At 37.4% G+C, this 22,038-nt stretch overlaps 1 protein-coding gene across 1 annotated transcript in view; it reads right to left on the bottom strand.

Annotated features, from left to right (window-relative positions):
- Window positions 1–22,038, bottom strand: part of Ipcef1 (interaction protein for cytohesin exchange factors 1) — a 164,532-nt gene that overhangs the window by 61,961 nt on the left and 80,533 nt on the right. The window contains exons 3-5 of the mRNA XM_010628875.2: window positions 21,496–21,548; window positions 10,918–10,954; window positions 10,142–10,311 (exon numbers count right to left, since the gene is read on the bottom strand). Coding sequence (XP_010627177.2) covers window positions 10,142–10,311; window positions 10,918–10,954; window positions 21,496–21,548 — 260 coding nt within the window. The remainder of the gene's footprint in view (window positions 1–10,141; window positions 10,312–10,917; window positions 10,955–21,495; window positions 21,549–22,038) is intronic.

Genomic DNA, 22,038 nt, shown 5'->3' with positions numbered 1-22,038 from the left:
TTTTGGTCCCGGATTGAACTTGGGTCCTTGCACTTGCAAGGCAGGCCACCGAACTGCTGAGCTAAATCCCCGGCCCGGTAAATGCTTTTTTAAAGATCATTTGGTCAATATAACACATAACCTTGCCTTCACATATGTATATTATTTCAAATACTTTAGGAACTTTAAAATCTCTTCAAGCTGTTTTCATGAGTTTCGTGAATGTTATTGAAATATATATTATTGTTGTTCTCAACAACAAATAACAAATCTCAATCAAAGTTGGGGGAAAGATATTTCTTCAAAAAAGATATACAAATGACCCACGGTAAAGATATTCAGAGTCAGTAGAAAAATGCAAACCAAAACAGCAATAACATATCACCTCACACTAATGGATACTATCAAAAATAAATAAATAAATACATTGTCGTGAGGCTGTAGAGAAGCTGGAATCCTTGTGCACTTTTCTTAGGAAAGGAAAACCAAGCAGCTATTCTGGAAAATACTGTGAAAGCTCTTCCAAAAATTAAAAATAGAATTAGAATGTGTTCCTACAATTTGACTTTTTAGTATGCACCCAAAAGAACTGAAATCAGGATCTCAAGGATGTACTTTGTATGTTTGTGTTTATATAAGAGCATTAGTCACAATAGCCAAAAGATGTAAGCGACACGCATCCGTCAACAGATATGAATGGATAAACAAAATGTGGTCTATAAACATAACAGAATATTGCTCAGCCTTAAAAGGAAAGAAATTCTGACAATGGCTACATATAATACAATGTAAATCATTATTATCATTTTTAGTGTGTATTGTTTAGGGGTAATGACAAGAAAGTTGAAGGGATAACGACAAGGAAAAAACGCATGTACACGTTGAGCAAAGGTACATTTTTTTCTGAGTATTTTTGGTCTATGATTGGTTCAGTCCATGTATGTGGAACTCCTAAATCCAGAAGGCTAACTGAACTTGAAAAAAAAATCAGCTGTTGGACTCCATGGGGCTTGGTGGAGATAGGTCCCACCTGACTCGGCATTTAATAATACCAGCTATGACAAGGATCAACCTTGAAGACTGTATACTCAGTGAAACAAGCCAGTCACAGAAGGACAGATAATACATGATTATACTTACATGCAGGACCTAAAGTAGTCAAGTTCATAGAGACAGAAAGTAGAACAGTGACTTTCAGGGACTAAGAGGATAAGGAAAGGGAATTATTGTCCACTAAGTACAGAATTTTAGTTTTGCAAGATGAAAAGAGTTCTGGAGAGGCACAGAGGGAGGAATTGTACGAGAATGTGAATGAACTCAACGCCACTCAACTGTACCCTTTAAGTACAGTTAAAATAGTAAACTTTATATGTGTATTTCATCATAATTTTTTAAAAAATAAATTTTGAAAGTTGCACCTACTACTCTGAAATAATTATTTGTCCATAAAAGATGCGAAGACATCTGCTACAGTAAATGTTGCAAGATGCAAAATAGGAAAATATCAGTGGCTAATGTGCCATGAATAAGTACCATTGCTTTCCCAGGGGACAACCGTCTCTTCATGTTTCTATCTATCAAGGTAAAAAGAAGCAAAGGCCCCAGGGACAATGGAGAGTGAGCTAAGCTGTCCAGTGTCTATGCATCAGGGCAGGACTTGTCTTTTTGATTTGGAATCCAGGGATGCCTTCTACCATAGCATGCCATTTCCTTGTGTCTTTTTAAAGACATCATTTCAAACTTGTTTCCTTGTACTCCTAACCCTTCAAAAATTCATTATTTTTAACTTATCATTGTACAGCTTTCTCTTGAGATGTTCTTTCAACATGCACTGTAGAAAATTAAAAACAGCAACACAATGACAGATGAGTTCATCCCCTAGCTAGTTTATGGAAGCACCTGGCCCTGGCCCTTGGATAAGCTTGCTCTGGAGGAATAATAAATCTTCAAATAAAGACTTCTCAGAAAAAAAAAACTCTCAAATCAAATCAAAAGTTCAGTTCATCTTTTGGGGCACATATTATTAGACTGCTTGGGAAATGAGCGTACACCCTCACTACCAGCTCCTGAGTAACCTAAACTCTTCCTCCAGAGGTGGAACCACTGTGCTGAAGAATACAAATGCCTTCCAGCCCACTCCCGCCTATGGCTTAGAGTCAGCCTTTGAATGGTGTTGATGTGTGTATTCTTAGAATCTCTAGCACAGGAGAGCCCAGAATTGCCAAAATAAACTATTTCTGAGTCTGTACATCCCTAGAACAATTCTTCCTCTCTTAAAATCACAGTACTAATGGAAACATATTTCTTCTAAAGTACACATAAAATTGCTCTTCTTTGTATGTGTTCCTTTAATTTTTACATGCTTTTATCAGTATTTCATCTTCTCAATTCAGTAGCTCTGAATTATGCAGAGATTGTGCTCTTAGTCAAAGTTTACTTAGAAAATAAAGACATAGAGAATTGTATTAGTAACCAACATGTCAATATATCTTTATGAACCAATCCTCAGTAGTACAGGAACTTGCACAAAGAGTCAACAACTGGGATCTCATCTTTTAAAACATTTTCTGCACTGCAAGAGAAATCATTAGCAGAGCTAAGAGACAACCCACAATGTGGAAAAGAATTTTTACCAGCTGTTCCTCAGACAAAGGTCTACTGTCTAGAATATATAAAGAACTCAAAAAAAATCAGATGCCCCAAATATAAAGACCCAGTTCAAAAATGGACATCTGAAATGAAGAGATACTTCTCAGACAAACAAGTAAAAGAAGCAAATAAACATATGAAAAAATGTTCAACATCACTGGTCATTCAAGAAATGCAGATGAAAACAACACTGAGATTCCATCTCATCCCAGAAAGAATGGCTGCTATCAAGAAATCAGCCAAACCGAATAGTTTCTCTGGTGTGAAAAACTAAAATAGTACTCAAGATCCTAACAGGACAATTAGCAACGTGAAATAGGAAGAAAGGACCAAAGGTGTAGGGACAGTGAGAAGGATAGGGAAAGGGGAATAAGGGAAAAGGAAAAAAAATATGAGAAAATGTAAAAATGGAATTAAAGTGTTTGAAGGTGGGGAGGGGAGGAGGGGGTGAAGGGAGGGGACAAGGGGGAAAAATGAGAACCAAGATCTGGCATGTAAAGGTACAAGATCCCAGTAATGAATGTAACTGTACTGTCTACCTAGAATGTACCAATAAATTCAATTTAAAAGAAAAAAAAAAGAAATCAGCCAATAACAAATGCTGGCAGGGTCGTGGGGAGATAGGAACCCTTCTTCATTGTTGGTGGGAGTGCAGACCGGTGCAACCACTGTGGAGATCAATATGGAAACACCTTAAACAACTAGGTTCAGAGGTCCCATTTGACCCAGGTATTTCTCTGCTGGGTTTCTTCCCACAAGAATTAAGAGTCAGACCACAGCGATATATGCCCACCCATGTTTATAGCAGCACAGTTTATAATAGCTAAAATTTGGAAACAGACCAATTGCCCATCAACTGGAGCCTGGATAACGATGTGGCTTTTTAAATAAAGTGCAGTACTACTCAGCCATAAAAAATGAGAAACTTGAGACATTTATAGCTAAATAGATACATATTGAGGCCATACTCTTAAGTGAAATTAGTAGGACACACATGTGTAAATACTGAAGTTTCTCTGGTGTGAAAATCTAAAAGTGTAAATAAGGATCAAAACATATAATTAATATTGTGTAATAGAAAGAAAAGGTCTAAAGAAGTACGGGAAGTTGGATGAGTAGGGGAAAGAGAAAAAGAGAAAAATATGAGAAAAGGAAAAACATGGACACAAAATATTTGTTAATAGGTAGGGTGGTGGAGGGGGTGAAGAGAGGACAGGGGGAATGGGGAAAAATAAGAGCCAAGATATGTTATGTAAAGTTATAAGATCCCAATGACTAATATAACTGTATTGTATACCTAAATTGTACCAATAAACTAAAACATCTAAATGTAAATATATATATTTGTATATATTAATATTTGTATACATATATTAATGAATATGTACTAATATTTATACATGCATATATACATTCATGACTATAAGGTAAATGTGTATAATGTCATATTTAATTTAATAAGTGTGTACATATGTGTGCACTTTGTCTCCTGTAAATATTTTAAGGGGTTTTTAGAATAGAAGGCATTCTGGCTTGAAACTCTGTGGACTGACAAATGTCATCATGACCCTTGAGTCATCATTTCAAGTCAGTTGATCACTTGCAGCTACTGACACATCGTTTTTGCTCTGCCTGGACCATAAATAATTCACCTTCGCATTCTTTTTTCTAGGTTGGCATAAAGTTCTCCAATTTCATGTAATTGGTTTGAATTCTCTTCACAGAAGAAACATGTTATAATCAGAATTTTGTTTGAGATGCCTTCAGAGGCTTTCTATCTAAGACAATGAACATGGAGTTCAAATAAAGGAGAAGCCTCAAATGCTCAGTTTACCAGTCAGGGAATAGATGAAGTATTCTACAATGTTTTGATTATATGATTTATATAATTTATAAATAATGTCATGATTAAGTAATTCTCAAAAAATCTTAGTGTCTACTCCATATCTACTCCTTCTATGGTCTAGGAACACAGTTTAAATCACATAAGTACAGAATATGTTTTTAGGAATTCACATTGTAATCACTAAAAACAGATTTCCTACCTATGGCAAATTCTCTCAGGCATTTTTTGAAAATACATGCTAAGAGATAATTATTACTGATGAAAGATACCGGAGACTTAATGCCATTCTCCTGGGAGAATTAACCTAGTCTTAATTTTTTCTACATATTTACTGAAACTTTCAGAATAGTTGCCTCATGAATAGAGAAATCCTGGCTTTAAAGTAACGTTTTTCTATGAGGGTAAAATTTTGCCTATTCTAAAAACTGGTAAGATGTTTGCTATAAGTATTTTTATAAAACTGATCTCAAGAAAAGAAAACTCCTTCCAAATCTAAGATCCTCTTAAATTCACTGAAGTACTTGTGTAGTGAGGGATGAAAAATGGATGAAGTCAACACAGTTACTTGAATCCAAAAACATTCAGGCAGTGCAAAATAAACAGAGTCATATTTGTTCAGCCAGATCAGAGCTCACAGTGAAAAGCCTACACAATATGTATTAAACCAGCTACTACCCTACAAGCCTCATTTCTTTACCTAAAAGTTTCATGAAATAAAAAGCATTGAGTGACTTACCCAGGCATGCTACAGTTCCCTTCAACCATTAAGATAGCAGCATAAATGGCTACCTTACTTTAAAAATGGGAATTTCTAGTGATTTTATACCAAAAAATATTAGGCAAAAAGAAAGTAAACCAAAAAAGTAAGTAACAATGAATCGAAATGAGATTCTACATTTTAGCCACAAACTCTTTCTTCTTCAATTCTTACATTATTTTCCCAGTCTCTCCAGGCTCCGAATCTTGGATTCATCCTCATTTTAGCCTCAAATTTCTTGTCTTATTTCTGGTCATCCTCCATATGTTGCCCTTTTTTTTCTCAGTTAAGGTCCTACTAATCATCACTGCTAGCCCTCTCATTCAGGAGTTTGTGTACTGATGACTGTGTTTTCTTACCACCTCCTAACTGGCTCTCTGCAAGTTCTCTTATTCTCAATTTACTGCAACTACATTAATATCTTTCACATGCCAACTTCACTCCTAGCTCAAGTGCATGCAGTGGCTCCCTCCTGCCTACTGGATCATATACACATTCCTGTACTGTGTGTTTGAGGTCCCCATTTAATGACCCTGGGTCATCTCTCAATGGAGAAGTCACGCAGTCCAGAGAAAAGAGCCCAGCTTTTATGTAGGAGATTACCAGTTTTAATCCCTGCTCCAGCATTTACTTCTTATGAGCCACTAAACAAGTTCTTTCAATTCCCTGAGCTTCAGTAAACCATTTGAAAAATGAGAATAATAAAATTTATCTTGCTCAGTTATTATGAGAATTCAATAGAATGCCTAAAATAGCAGGTTGGTACAGCTCGTTTACATTTTTATTCCTTTGTCCATGTTAGTCCTTGGACTAGAATGCCCATCCCAGGTGCTCTACTCCTCACACTCTTAATAAGATATCTGCAACACTGGAATAGCTATGTGGGACCTATATGATATCACAGGACCTTGCACTTTTTCCTGTATCTTTCTTTAAAAAAAGAAGTGGGATTCCCATTCCTGGAAATTTACTTCCTGCAAAAAATGGTTCCAATTCACAATTTCATTTCTCAAAATTCCCATGGGCAATGTAAATGCTCATGATTCCTAATGCTCACTTATTTGTGAAATCAACAAATTTTAATCGAGTACCTATTAAATGAGAGGCACTGAGTAAGACTCTAAAGATATATTCATCATCTTGCCCTACAGAGATTACTATTAATTATGGGAAACAGTATGCCTGACAAACAGAAAAGGAAGATGATGATGATGATGATGATGATGATGATGATGATGATGATGAAGATATAAGATGTTCAGGCAATCAGAGATTACTATTAATTATGGGAAACAGTATGCCTGACAAACAGAAAAGGAAGATTGATGATGATGATGATGATGATGATGATGATGATGATGATGATGATGATGAAGATATAAGATGTTCAGGCAACAGAGAGGTGGCTAAGTTTAAGGCCCCAGATAGGCCCACACCAAAGAAGGGTAATTTGGCTTTCAGAAAGCCAAAAACTAAAATTTTTCTTCTTATTATTATTACAAGGAATAAGCTTGATGGAATTAGATGAGAGCAAGGCTTCAAGACATGGAAATAAAGGTTTCTGAGCAGAGAAACAGTGTGTGCAAAGGCTCAGGGAGAGCAGGCACATGTCTCAGCACAAAACCAGAAGTTCCATAACACAGCTTGGGGTGGAGAGTGTGGGACAGAGGAAAGGTACCAGCTAAAGCAATTCCTATGAGCCATAAAGTAAACTTGTACTTCATCCTAAGGAAAATAAGGATGTGGGTTTTAATCCTAAGATTTCACCCATCTGGGATTTGTATAGCCATAACATTCCCATATGGTCTTGAAAGATCTGATGGTGGTGTGTGATCTTGTGTGCTTTGTCACTTTCTAAGTATATAAAATATGACATGAAAAATGGCAGATGACCTTTCTCAAGGAAGTCTGGGAAGTGCAGTTAGAAACCGAGACGTGAAAAAAAGAAGAAAATGAGGTGCATTGTGCATTGATTACTGAATAACAATGACAGCAAAAGACCTAGAAGAAGGTAGAGGATGGTATAGCCTCCTCTGAAGCAATAAGGACAAGCAAAGAAACCCAGTGGGATCACTTGTAACTTCACAGCAGAACTGTTTCTTTTAAAGAGCTGTTCTCTCCAAACTTTACTGGCAGAAGACAGTGGGTTTATTGGTTCACTCATCCTGGTCCCCACATGAATTCACGTTGGTATGGGGCAATACCATGGATTTAGGAATCAAAGGAGTCCAAGTGGGAAGCTTTCTTACACTTATGACATGTAGGTCTTGGGGCAATTTACACCATCTCTCTGAGTCTGTCTTTCCAGCTGCCAAATGTGGCAATTATTTCTACCTCTGAGGGTGATTCTGAGGTGTCAGCAAGAAAGCCTCTGAAAGGTACCCACAAAAGCTCTTGCAGGAATAGTAGAACTTCTCGATACCAGACATTCTCTGAGAGGTGGTGTTACTCCTCGGCATCCAGCTAAGTTAAAAACTGCAAGGCTTGCCCTCACACACAATAGGGAATGCAGGCAGCAAAATTAGACATCTGCTCGTTAGGCACGGGTGCCTTAGGAGCAACTGTGTCAAATCTGAATTCTCTACGTGACATAAAGTAAATAAATGTTTTGGCTTGAGGGTGTGTGCATGGCTCTTCTTTCACAATTGATATTCACACAAATAGAGGAAATATGACTGCTAATTAAGTACTCATTGGGGCCTTTTTTCCCCACAACAAATATATAATTAAAATGCCAGGGTATGCATTGTGTGTGTGTGTGTGTGTGTGTGTGTGAGAGAGAGAGAGAGAGAGAGAGAGAGAGACAGAGACAGAGACAGAGAGAGGTTAGGGTGAGACAAAGACTGTCTCTATGGAAGGGTCCTTCCATGGTAAGCTATAATTCATTACTTCCCTAGCCACAAAAAAAGGAAACTTATTCCCAAAATAAAGTCACTAATCTAACTGTATTCATGCATCAAACTAGTGCTTCCTACATTTGCATGATACAAGTCAGGCTGGGGCCTGCCTGTGTCTGAGGCTCTGTCCTTTCCCTCTGCCTAGTCTCTCAATGTGCGCTGCGCTGAGGAAACAGCGAAGGCCTGATGCCTGAAGGTAGCTCTATGAGAAGCAGAGGCCAAACAAGCTGATGGCTCCACATGAGCCACATCTGTAACCATGTAGGTTCGGAACGGCTTCCTTTAAATTCTAAGACAGTGACAGTACTCAGAAATATGTGCTGAATAATCTGATAAGGCTAGTTTTGTGCTAAATCCAAGCTTTATTACTTCCCACACAGGTGCCATGCTCCATCAGCACCCAATTTATCCAACAGCCTCAAGAAATTCCCCAAAGTAAGTCCGCTTATGGTGCAGGTGACAAGCACATGCCGTAATTACTCAAAAGCCTGAACCTAAATAATAAAAAATTAGAAAGAAAAATTTATATTAACTTTAAACCTCCCTATAATAGAAGATACGATCTTAGTCTCGGGTAGCTTTAGCCTGGGCAGAACTATTCTGTGGGAGACAAGATGAAGATATAGCCAGAAGAAAAAATAAAAGGAAGGAAGAGAAAATAGTGGAAGATTGCTCATTCTGCAAGGTGACACCTTCCACTGAAGCCCTAAATTTTTGATAAAGTTGTTAAAACTCATGAAATCCTTCAAAATATGTATGTTTGTGGAACTCTAGAGAAGTTTGTGCCATGTTGTGCAAGGGGTGAAACCTTTAGGAACAGGGGTGCAGAGAGGAGTTCCAGGGAAGTGTACTTATTCGAAGGAACTGGGATTGGATTTGAGTACAGTTTAAGCAAATCTTTAATGTAATCAGGGTAATGCAGTTTTTTATTTAGTCGTGTGTTTTTGTTTGTAAAGCATTTTGACTAGTAGCCTGTAAAAGCAAATTCATCAACTAAAAAGTTCACTCCCAAATAATATGAAGCTCTTTCTTTCACATTAATAAAGTTACATGTTCTCTAGCACTGTTGCCGGAGTGACGGGCATGCACGAGTCATTTACAAAGAATGGTGTCATATAACTCTAGTTGCTCTGGCTTATAAGCAATTCTTAAGTACTTTTCCCTTAAAGAATTAGAGGCTCTTCATCACTGATCTTCCCTATTTCACAAAGAGGCCGGAGCCCTCCCAAGACCAACTGTGGAAGACTACTGATTCAATAGTCAACAACAGCATCATTTGAAAATGTTTCCAGCCATGGAAGATCAGCACACTAACAATCACTTTCTCTCCAGTTCTTTTCAACAGAAAACTAGTCTGTGAAGCAGGCCACAACAGTGTAGGTCCATTAAAGCATAAATTAGGCAACTATCGTACTGAGTGTCGTTCATGCATCAATGGTTTAATGTCATCATTGAAAAAAGCAACTCCCCACACCAGCACAAAGCTGGCACACAGGTTAGCAATTCCAAACCAGCCCACCCAACAGAGAAAGCCAGAGGAAAGAGGGGGACGAAGGTAGCAAAGGAAAAACGAAAATAGCTTCTCAGGACTGAATCCATTCATACCTTTAACAGATGGAGAAGCTGAGCCTCTTTTGAGTAGAGAGATTAGCAACATAAATTTACCATATTAATTGATGTCCACATAAATCTTGAAATTATTTGAATCTTTCTTGTGGAACAGTAACAGTAATAGAACCTGAAAGCCTCCACTAGCAAAGATATAAATTTGGGACTCGCCCCTTCCTTTCTCCTGACCAGAGTCGTCAAGCAGGATGGCTGCCTGCTCCATAATATACAACAGAGTGACCTACATTTCTACTGGAACAGAAATGGTTTCTAGAACTTTCTTGTGTGTGCTCTGTCCCAAGTCTCAGAAATCAAAATGAACTTTGGCAGAAGTGTCACCTGATCAAGATCTTTCACCCACCCTTTGGTGGAGAGGCTGGAACGGGAGGAAGAAGACAGACTCACCATCTGATTGTTGTACCAGTACAGCGACGACCCCTTGAGCACCACCCAGAACTTTTTCCATTTGTTGCTTAGGAAAGTTCCCTTTTCCTTTTTCTTAAACAGCCACCCTTGACAGTCAGCATGTCCCAGATCTTTACACGATATCCTCCTCCGACTCATCGTGAAAAGACCTGCAGCAATTATACAAAGAGGTGTTTACCTTGATTTATGTGGCAAAGTGAAAGGCATCTTTCGTTGTATTTTTCACCCCAAACAAAGCAAAATAATTTCATGTATCTGTTTTACTTTTTTAAACGTTTACTCTGTGCTTAGAAGGTATAGGATATGGGTAAAGAAGCAGTGAGCCTAATATGCAAGTATTAGTTAAAAAAATTAAAATCCCAAGGCTGACAGGCACATCACTGCAATCAGTCATCTCCTGTCAGCAACGTTGGCACTAGTTATGCAAAAGCTATGGAAGGGTTAAAATGCACCTAAAACATAGCTACTCTCCGACTCTGTGCCAGTCTTTCTAAGCTCGGTTGATATTGACATACTGTGAAGGATTAATCCAAATGAACAGCATGCCGTCATTTCTTAAAATCACTCCAAAAAAAACCAAAAATTAATCTGCCATCCACCTCCTGATATTAACATTCAGACAGACAAAAATCTGATCCCAAAGAAGGCATCTAGGAAGGAAAAGAAAAAGAACACACACACACACTCACACACACACACACACACACACACACACACACACAAAGGGGATAAAGAAACAAAAGATATCTGATTACCTTGAGTTTTCTTCCTTGGCTTCTGACGCAAGGGAACCTGCTGAAAATGCAGGAAGGAAAGAAAAGAGGAAATTTCTGATTGTGTTGTAACATTTGTAAAGAGACAAGGAGGGAGGAGGTGGCAGTGTTTATGAGCAGGGTGGATTCTAAAAAAAACTCTCCAAGCAGAGCTAAAAGAGAGCTACTAGCTGAGGCACAAAATGTGCTAATTAGAATCAATATACATTGAGCTGAACCTGAAAAAAAAAAAAGCACCAGAGCATTTATCACTAATGTTTCCTGTTTCCACCCACAGGCAGCTCTCTGACTACTTATGACAGCAGTGCTCACTGAAGTTTTACATTTTTGTGTGAGAAAGAAAAAATATATCTGTTTTCATATAAATAATGTTGATTATTTAAGTTAATCTGAAGGGTAACTGCCACAATCACAAAATATTACAGGTTCACATTGAACTATGTTTATGATCCTGCTACCACATAAGGTTACACTTAAGCCATTGAAGTAAATATCCAAGAAAAATAAATTCCATGTCTCTTTTGATGTGATCTCTATAACTTCCAACTTTCCTTGTCAAAAAATTCTTATTTGCAGCCAAATTGAAATGCCTTATTCTGTCTTTATCTCTGAATATTTCTCTCATGTTTTATGGAAGATAAATTAGGTACTATTCTGTACTGGTTCTTTAAATCTTCAAATCAGGCAGAATACAACATATCTGAAATATATGTTTTTTCACAAAACATTATAAACAATTCATATAAAATCAGCAGAAATATAACCCCCCCAAAACAATGCTTTCAAGTGGCCACATGTCTATATATCCACGGAGAGAATTTTAGCTTAAAGAAATTTCATTTTTTCGACTCCAATATCTAAGCTGAACTTTTTCAGGTTTAAATAATTTGCCTTTATATTAACAAGTAGAGAACTTTTAAAAAATTAAAAGAATACAATTTAAAAGTAGTTCTAAAAGTTAGTAGATAACTTGTGGCATTTTATGCTATTTTAGATGTATCTGGCTAGTATATTACATATCTAACTATTGATCTAATAACTTTTATGTATGGTTCTACTGCATTTTAAAGAGAAAATATGGCACACTATGGGAATGTGATAGGATTTTAATATCCAGAGGCCCAGAATTAATCCATGGCTATCATAATGTATAACCAAGTCACCCAGGGAAAGAACCTACTTATTACACTCTGAACCTACTTATTACAGTCAAAGTATCTACAAGAATCACAACAATATAGGTTTCGTACAGATTTGACAAGATTTATTTGTGAAAATGCTATAAAATGTATGCTTACATAATATGTAATATAATATTATCTACTAAATGAAAATATATTTTTAGGAAAAGTATAATGTGTGTTTTCTTCAGCAATTAGGATTAAATTGAATTATATTTCTTAGGGGATAGACAGCTTAGGAAATCCTTCACTGGTTCTTTATTTTATGAAAGTCCTTTATTTCACAAGGATGATTGATTAGTTTCTTAGAGTAAACATTTTATGCAAAAATAGATATATGTCAATCATGGCCTGCAACTTAAATCTAAGCACGTTCTCATAGAGAATCCTCTCCTCATCTGCACTTCACATTTACCACACTGTCTGCTTCTTGTCCTAAAATCCCCCCATTATGGTCTCCAGGCACCTTTGTCCCCACTTTCCCTGGGAATTGAGGCCAGGGTCTTTGCACTGAGCTATATTCCCAGCTCTTTGTTGCTTGGTTTGTTTTCATTTTGAGAGAGGATCTCACTAAGTCACTAATTTGTCTGGTCTGGGCTCAATCTTAAAATCCTTCTGCCTCAGCCTCCCTGATCCAGATATCTTTTTTGATATGCCAATTATCTGAGATGATTAAAAGCCAATTAGTACCTACTGACAAAATATTTTTGCCCAAATATGTATGTCATTTGAAGCTAAAACTTAGCTAAGAGTCAGGATTCAAGACAAAGAGCATGTAAAGTTAGTGGTAGGCAAGATTTGGGGAATCTGGGATCCAAGAATCCCCTCCAAGAAGCCATTAAAACAACTAAGAATCAGGAGAATTAAGGAGTTAAGGAAATCTCAGGGCTCAAGATGAAATTACATTACTTCAAACAAAAAGAGCAGCTTTACAAAGACCGAGCAATCCCTATAGAACAGCCACAGATTCTGCAAAGGAGATAGGAACCAACCATGGCTCCAAGGGTATCAGCAAGTCTCCTCCACCCATCTCCTGTGGGCTCCAAGTTGCATGGAGGACCCTCGAACTCCAACAGCTAACCTCAGATCTACTGCCAGAGACAGTCCAATGCAAAGTGTGGGCTCTGACTCAATTTTACTCAAGACCAGCCTTTGACTTATGGCTGGATTCACGTACCTGGGCTGGGATGAGAAGTGGGAATACAAAACAGGAACATAGAGGACCTCAAACAAGCTCTGAATGCAGCTTCTTTTCAAAAGGAGAGAGTACAGTTTAGACAGTGAAGCAACCCTGCTCTGATAACACTTCTTTAAAGCAAATTATTAACAGCTCAAACTGTTTCTCCTGGCCAGAAAGACTTCATGTTACAAAAATAACAAATTATAGGGAGTTTTGGTTTCACTTCATATATGTAAGTCTGAAACCTATGTTGGTTCATCTGAGAGAATGAAAACAATCTTCGAGAACTTTAGTGAGTCTAAGATACATCTGCCTTCTCACAACAGGAAGTGGATCTCATGTACTCGCCAGTTTCAAGACCTCAATGTGGTTTTTTCACTAGGTAGGTGAAAAAAAAAAAAAGCAAACAACCCGTTGAGCATTTTTATCACAGTGTTTTAAGAGAAGAGACATAAAGTTATCATCACAAATATTCAGACCTACAGTAGCATGATCTTTTCCCATGCTATTTTCTCTCAGTTTGGATGTACTATGTCAAAAATGAAGATTTATCCTTTTTAAAAAAATCTAAACTTTTCCCTAACTTGGAACTAAAATTTGGGCAAAAATTTTCATAGGAAATATATATTTCCTTTTAGTAAACAGTATATTTTTACCTTTTGAAAAGGTAGTTCAAAACTTTATTTGGCAACAGATCACTTAAATACATACAGAAAATACAAAAATGCCTCTGGTGTTGAATAATGGGGTTATCACTCATGCTACAGGTAATATGGACTTTAATCCATAGACTAGCTGTTCAGACTTCTGGGCATTATTAGCTCCATGGCATATTATAATTCAGAGAAAGATGGGCTGTCTGTTCATCATTACATCAAACTTCATAGTGATCCTTGTTTTCAGAAAAAAAATATATGCAATGACATACTGGTTAATGCACTCTCCGGTTGCGGGATTGGTATATTTCCCAAATTCTGTGGTGCAATTCTTCATATCATTAAGAGGTTAAGTACCTAAAGTTTAACAATCAAGTCACCAAAAAAAACAAAAAAATGCTGTCTCTTAGGGATGTCTCTCCACAAAGCATCACTACAAGCATCGTCTTTCTTAGAAAAAAGTAAATTCAACTTTTTTTGTTCCTCATTGAGTTTATTGGTACATTTTAGGTATACAGTACAATTACATTCATTATTGGGATCTTGAACCTTTACATGAAAGGTCTTGGTTCTCATTTTTCCTCCTTGACCCTGCCCTCCCTTCACCCCCTCCTCCCCCCTCATTTACAAACATTTTATTTCCATTTTTCCATTTTCTCGTATTATTTCTTTCCCTTATTACCTTTCCCCTACCCTTCCCACTTTCCCTACACCTTTATACCTTTCTTTCCTATTTCACATTGTCAATTATCTCATTAGGATCTTATGTACTATTATAGCTTTTCACACCAGAGAAACTATTTGGTATTTACACATGTGTGACTTATTTCATGTTGAATATATTCTCAATATGTATCCACTTTCCTATGAGTGAATCTAATATCTCATTCTTTATGGCTGAGTAATATTCCATTTTATAGAAAAACCACATCTTCTTTATCCTGTTTCCAACTGATGGGCAAATGGGCTGTTTCCAAGTTTTAGGTATTACAAACTGTGCCGCTATAAACATAGGTACACATACATCACTGTGATATGATTCTTTTAGTTCTTTTGGAAAGATACCCAGCAGAGGGATGGCTGGGTCAAATGGAACCTCTAGTCCCAGCTCTTTGAGGTATCTCCCTATTAATTTGCATAGTGGTTGCACCAGTCTGCACTCCCACCAACAATGGAGAAGGGTTCCTTTCTCCCCACAACCCTGCCAACATTTGTTATTGTTGGATTTCTTGATAGCAGCCATTCTTTGTGGGGTGAGGTGGAATCTCAGTGTTGTTTTCATCTGCATCTCTTGAATGACCAGTGATGTGGAACATTTTTTCATATATTTATTTACTGCTTTTACTTGTTTGCCTGAGAAATGTTTGCTCATTTAAGATGCCCATTTTTGAATTGGGTCTTTATATTTGGGGGCAGCTGGTTGTTTTGAGTTCTTTATATGTTCTAGATAATAGTCCTTTGTCTGAGGAGCAGCTGGTAAAAATTTTTTCCCCACATTGTAGGTTGCCTTTGAAATAAATATTGCAATTTATTTGTTTATTGATTCATGTGGTACATTCTTATTCACCCCAGTGATCCAACCTACAACCTGGGAGTAATTTCAGGTTGCCTTCTCCCATGCCACATATTTATTCAGCTACCACCCCTGTCCTGAGTGTCTCTTAATATTTATAGAATCCCTCTCCCTTCTCCATCTTCATAGCTGATACCATAGTCAGATTCCTAACAGCTCTCTACACACCAATGAGCATTTCACTCCTGGTCTCCCCATCTACAGGATACACCTGCAACAGTCCCTGAAACAGACCACTAAATCATTAAAACCTTTTAAGAGTAAGCCCATCATTGGCCAAGACTTCAATATAGAATTAATATTCTTGAGCATGTATGTCATGCCCTCAATACCTAGAACCTAGCCCAGTGTTTGACACATAAGATAAAAGATACCCATTTTTGGAAATAAAGTATTTGTAAATGGGGAGGGGAGGATGGGGTGAAGGGAGGGCAGGGACAAGGGGAAAAAATGAGAATCAAGACCTATTATGTAAAGGTACAGGATACCAATAATGAATGTAACTGTATTATATACCTAGATTGTACCAATAAACTCAATAAAAAGAAAAAACCATAAAAGATATCCATTTTTACTTGTTATGATGCCTTCTGTGTGCCTTTCTGTGTGTCTGGAATATAGTGAGGACTTCACAGTGTCTGGAAAGCCATCTACAGCCTGAAAACTCAGAGCCACAGGCTGCCTCCACTAGCAAATTATGTCAGCAAATGCAGGCAACATAAAAGTTGCTCCAGTGGATTTCTCTCCCTCAAATACAGAAAAACCATGGGATTGACCAACATTAAACTTGAACCCATGTGGAGATGTGCCTCTTGGTATTTCCTTGAAGATAAAATGGACTTTTAATGAACAAACTTCTAGTTCTACCTAAAGTATTTTTTTCCTTAGGAAGCACAATAGCTTTCTCCTATATCCTGTCTCAACTGTCTCAGTACTGAGAATCTGGAACCCAAGAAAGAGAGAATGGCTGAAGCAGGAATGACATGGGAACCAATGCCAGCTAATTAACGAGCTCCTCCTACCCCTGTCTGTCCCCAGACAGCTCCCAAGGCCTTCCCACACGCAGCCCAGTGAGAGCAGACATGCTAAGCAGTCTCTTGACACTGACCATTACTTCACTCTTGTGCGGGGTAGATTGCATAGGATAGAAATGAGGCCCAAGCTGGTCAAATATATAACAGGCAAGAAGTTTTCTTGGAAGTAATAAAGGAAGACTTTTTTGTGAAGCCAACAAAAGAAGTGCCATCGAGGTGAGTACCACCTTCACCCCACAGAAGAATCCAGATGACAGCAAATAACCAGACACAGTGTCAGACATACATGTTCATTTACGTTCATGGAACTTTTCCTTAGCATCATGAAAACTGAGCAGAGTAATCATGACTTAGATGCATAGACTTTGGTTTCAGGAACAGTTTTTTCACTTGACATTTTATCTTCTGGCTATATGTAATGAAGGAATTCTGTTTTTAAAATATTCTTCAGAAAACACCATAATAAAGCTTTGGTCTGATATAATTCTAACATTTCTTCTCCACTATAGCCATCTTGCAAAGTAAGAGCTTTTAAGTGCTTTGGATAAAACAACTAAGAATAATAGAGCAAGGGAATGTCTGTCTCATTTCTTCTGCTTCTTGTCATTCTTAAAAGGAGGCTATTTTTTAGGGGAGGGTGGAGGGAGTGAAGGGAGGGCAGGGGTAAAGGGAAAAAATGTGAACCAGGATCTGTCATTTAAGGGTACAACATCCCAATGATGAGTGTAACTGTACCGTATACTTAAAAAGTACCAATAAACTCAATAATATTTTTTCTTTTATTGAGTTTATTGGTACATTTTAGGCATACGGTACAATTACATTCATTATTGGGATCTTGTACCTTTACATGGCAGGTCTTGGTTCGCATTTTTTCCCCTTGTCCATGCCCTCCCTTCACCCCCTCCTCCCCTCCCTATTTACAAACACTTTATTTCCATTTTTTCCTTTTCTCGTGTTTTTTAATTTTCCCTTAGTACCTTTCCCCCACCCCTCCCATTTTCCCTACACCTTCAGCCCCTTTCTCCCTATTTCACATGGTCAACTACCTCATGAGGATCGTATGTACTATGATAGCTTTTCACACCAGAGACACTATTCTGTATTTACACATGTGTGACTTATTTCATTCAGGAGTATAACCTCAATAGGTATCCATTTAATAATATTTTTAAAAGGAGGCTATTTTCTGTTCTTGTAGGAAACATTGTTACCAAAATCTAAGACCAAAGTACTTTCTCATCAAGCCTTGAAGATTTATAGTAGTCTATACTAATTATTTGATTCATTCATTCATTTTAAAGAGGAACTAATTATTAAAAAAAATAATGCAGTACTGGTTTAGGTTATAATAATTTTTATCACCATAGAATGATCAGTGCAAAGAATGTCTTACTAATATCAAGGACTACATAAATGGATTCTTAAAGCTGTTTAGGGATTATCAAATCTAATAATTATGCTGAAGATCTTCCAAGAAATCGTGATCCAGATTCTAAAAATATTTCCATTAATTCTTTCCATCAGACCACAATCTGTAAAATATGGCTTTCTTTCTTCAACAATAACTTCTTACTCAGTTACTCAGTGGCAAAGACCAGAAGTTCAATGGCAAACAAACTTTCATACAGCTTCCATTAAACATGGAAGACAGATAACCAAACAAGGATAATGAGGTCTGCAGGTAAGTGCTAAAATGGGGTACAACTGAATCACACATGAAAGAGGTAAATTACCCAGAAATGAAAGGTCAGAGAAGGCCCCCCATGAGTTGATTATATGAAAGACTTGAAGTATAAAGACCTACATATAATAGGATCTGATACAGCAACACAGGTTTGATCCAGCATGCATCACCCATAGATTAGAGGAGAGAAGCACTATACTGATGGAGCAATAACATGATATACACAATAAGACAGGTCCTTGCCTTGTCCTCGCCTTGCCTCCATGGTTTTTTTCCATAAAATATTTCATTTCAGAAATGTAACAGTTTGTGCTCCAATGCTCCTGCCCAATGTATCAAAATGTTTTGTAACTGATTGAATTGTGTGACTTTTCAATGTTCTGTTACCTCTGCCCCTTACAGGAATGTCCTTTAGCTCCTCCCCCTTCTTCAGTGCGCATGCTCACCTACCCTGAGGCTCCCATCTCTGATGAAGTGCTCCGATTTCGAGGTATGAACTCCTCTGAGCCTGCCAGCTCTGAGACCACCAGCACAACATGCCTCTTCAAATGACCTTCAGATTCTCAAGTCTTAAAATCGCAATAGCTGCAACCCAGAACTGTGACACTTAGCTATAACATTCAGCTGTGCCTCACAGCTGTGGCACGTGGCTGCAGCACTGAGCTGCTCTGCTTTGCCACAATACCAGTGACAAAGTCATGTCACATAGGGCCTTCTAAGTTACATTTTAGACTGCAAAGTTCTATGGAGATCCATAGGCAGCCATGGGCACAACATAAGCTAGTAAATCAGACTTGCATTTAAGAAAATTCACCCTGGTGATTTTTATGACAAGGGGATCAGAGGGGAACAAGTACAGAGACAAAAGTCTAGTGAGACTAGGAAAGGGAGAAGTATGGCTATAAGGATGGAAAAATATTTAAGATATAGAAGCAGAACTTGGTGAACTTTTGGCTCTATATTCAGCTTTAATTTTGAAGATTCTACTGTTTCCTTTAAAAGAAAGAAAAGAATGCTACTAGGTAGCAAAGAACTCATCTTAACAAAAAAATGTTAGTATTAAATATTATAAAATTTCTGATACTTAGAATTTAGTTTAAAATTCTGAGCCCCATTTACTACACCAACTTCAATCACCATCATGCTAGGAGCATCAAATGCACCTTTAGAATGTTGTGAGAAGGTAACATACTGCTCGGCACATATAGCTCAGTAAATGTTAGTTCCGTGTCAGTGAAGCATGATCCAAGATGTGACTGGGTTCCATGTGTTAAGTATACTGAAACTACCTAGCACAAAAACAGGTCTCCGGTGCTACCTGGTATTAAGGCAACAAATGACAGCAGAAAAATTGAACTGATTTTCTGAATGGAACGATAAAGTAGGCTAATGGAAAAGCAGCTGGAATAAATGCCTAAGAGAGATATGAAGCAGTCCCACCCAGACGCTAACGGCTCTGAGAGACAAGTAACAGGTGAACAGACACGAAAGGGGAGCTGACTGGGTCTCAGGGTGGATGGCTCGTGAAATAATGATCTATAAATAGTCAGTTTCCACTAACGAACAGAATTTATTTGCGCCCAGGACGTATGGAAGCAGATTACATGTTGCAGCAAAATGGCTCTAGATTGGGGATGATACAGGACATGCTAGTTCTTTGACGATAAGGTCTGTGATCTTTGTTGTAAAACCTAAATTACAGCTTTTTTAAGATGTGGAGATTTTACCTTATCTAAATTCAATTAAGTCTCCAGTTCCTATCTTGATACAGGATGGAAGTAGGGTAGAAATTAAATGAGAATTTCAGTGGATGAATGAATTCACTAAAGTGCTTACATGCTCTCTTATTACCTAATTTCCATTTCTTCTAAAACACATAAGATGAACTTCTTCCAATTTGAATATCAGATTCTATCAGTGGAAAATGTGAAACAAGGCAAGTGTTAAATATTAGGATCTGATCATCCTAATACTTCCTTTCATTTCTGCTTATAAGTAATTGTATTTTTTTCCTTTAAAATTTTTTCAGGAACTTCGGTCACTCTGAACATCAGCCTTCCTGACCATTTCTACAGATCTGTGATATCCATTTGCTTTAGCAATGACCACCAGACCTTCTTTTATTACCCTGGACTTTACAAAACTTTTACAAAAGCTCCTAGTAAAAGTCTCTTACTTCAGCCTCATTTATTCTTCTTGCTCTTATTCTTCATTATAATGACCCACATTCTATTATCAAAATATCCGCAGCCGTTAATGTCTAAAGGATCACTCCTTTCTTTTCTCCACAATTTAGATGACAAATTTCTAAGAATATACGACTGACTATAATTTGTTTTTATTTTTGGTTTTCTGCATTCTTGACTCCCAACATTTCCACTACTTTTCATCGCTAACAAGCTTTTCTTCTTTATTCAGAATTATCACAAATATTTAAAGTGCATTCATTGTATTCATGGGATAGGAAATTGTAAGCAAACCACTCAGGAAATTTATCAACTGCTTTTTAGTAAGGTGTCCAGTCCAGAAGCTGTCCAGTTAACTCCACTCCTTAATCACTATTACCAAAACCTGCCTTGTCAGGCATTGACTAATTTGTACAGAAACCATTGTCCACCTTCCCAGTTTGGCAGGAAGTCTGTACTCTCTTCTGATATGTCACTTCTGGCTCTGCTCTCAGCTTTCAGCTTTACTCCCAAACTGTCCTGTACCTCCCTCCATCATAAAGTCATTAGATTTTCCAAAAGATGCACACTTCACAGTCCCATGCCACATCCCTTTCGATTAGAAATTCCATGCTAAAATAAACCTATGAAATTTTCCTTGCATCAGTTTCTCACCTGTGTTGAGCAGATAATACACTTGCTCACTTTCCGTAACTATCTTAAGCAGGTAGCCAAAAAATTGTCTTTTTTTACATCCCACAATTTCAATAGAATTATTTAAACATAGTTTTTAAAATAATGGTTGCCAGAGAGATTGTCCTAATACCATAGTTTGCATTTCCTTAAAAGATAGAGATAATTGTGTCCAGCACATGACTGCACTTCTTGATCTTGAATGGTGAGAATTCTTAAATGCTTAGTGACTATATGGCCTTGGAACATAATAGTATCGTTTGATTCCACTGTAGCTAATGAAATGGAGGACAATAAACAGAGACCCAAACTTAAAATAACTTGTCTACTATTTCACTTATTCATCCATTTCACTTTATGTAAAGCCCAGGGTGTTCCAAAGGATACTTACAAGAGCACAGCCATCAGTAGCCATGTATGACATCTGACTGGTAGAAACAAAAGCTGGAAAAAAAAAAGATATTTTCAGGTAAGGGTGGGTTTAAAATGTTCATGGACTCATGTGTCTCTTCAAGTAGAGGGAGATTGTTTCAATTGAAATTGATAAATTTTATAATACAGGCAATTTATTAAATGGCTTCTTATTGCAGAACTCAATAAGCCACCTGTCTAAAGTTGAGTTCCTACAATAACACAGTTTCATTTGAACATTTGTCAGTAGTCTTTCAAGTCCACAAATAAGACAAGCATATGATTTATACACTTAAAGTTGCATTATCTTTTGAAATGTGAGAATACTTTCCTCTTCATAATACACATTGTAGAAGATTTGGAAGTATGTAGTCACTGCTATTAACAAATTTCAAAGGCATAATTAACTCCTGCCTCAGAAGTCTCAACTGTAATACCAAGATGGGAGTTAGTTTTAATGTATTGCACTTTTCAGTGGATTACCTGTCAAACAAGACACTATAATTTCAAGACAGGAAAGGGG

Source organism: Fukomys damarensis, unplaced genomic scaffold (assembly GCF_012274545.1).
Source record: "Fukomys damarensis isolate Sample0158 unplaced genomic scaffold, DMR_v1.0_HiC HiC_scaffold_14, whole genome shotgun sequence".
Classification (NCBI taxonomy): domain Eukaryota; kingdom Metazoa; phylum Chordata; class Mammalia; order Rodentia; family Bathyergidae; genus Fukomys; species Fukomys damarensis.
This window is presented reverse-complemented; position numbering and strand designations above follow the sequence as displayed.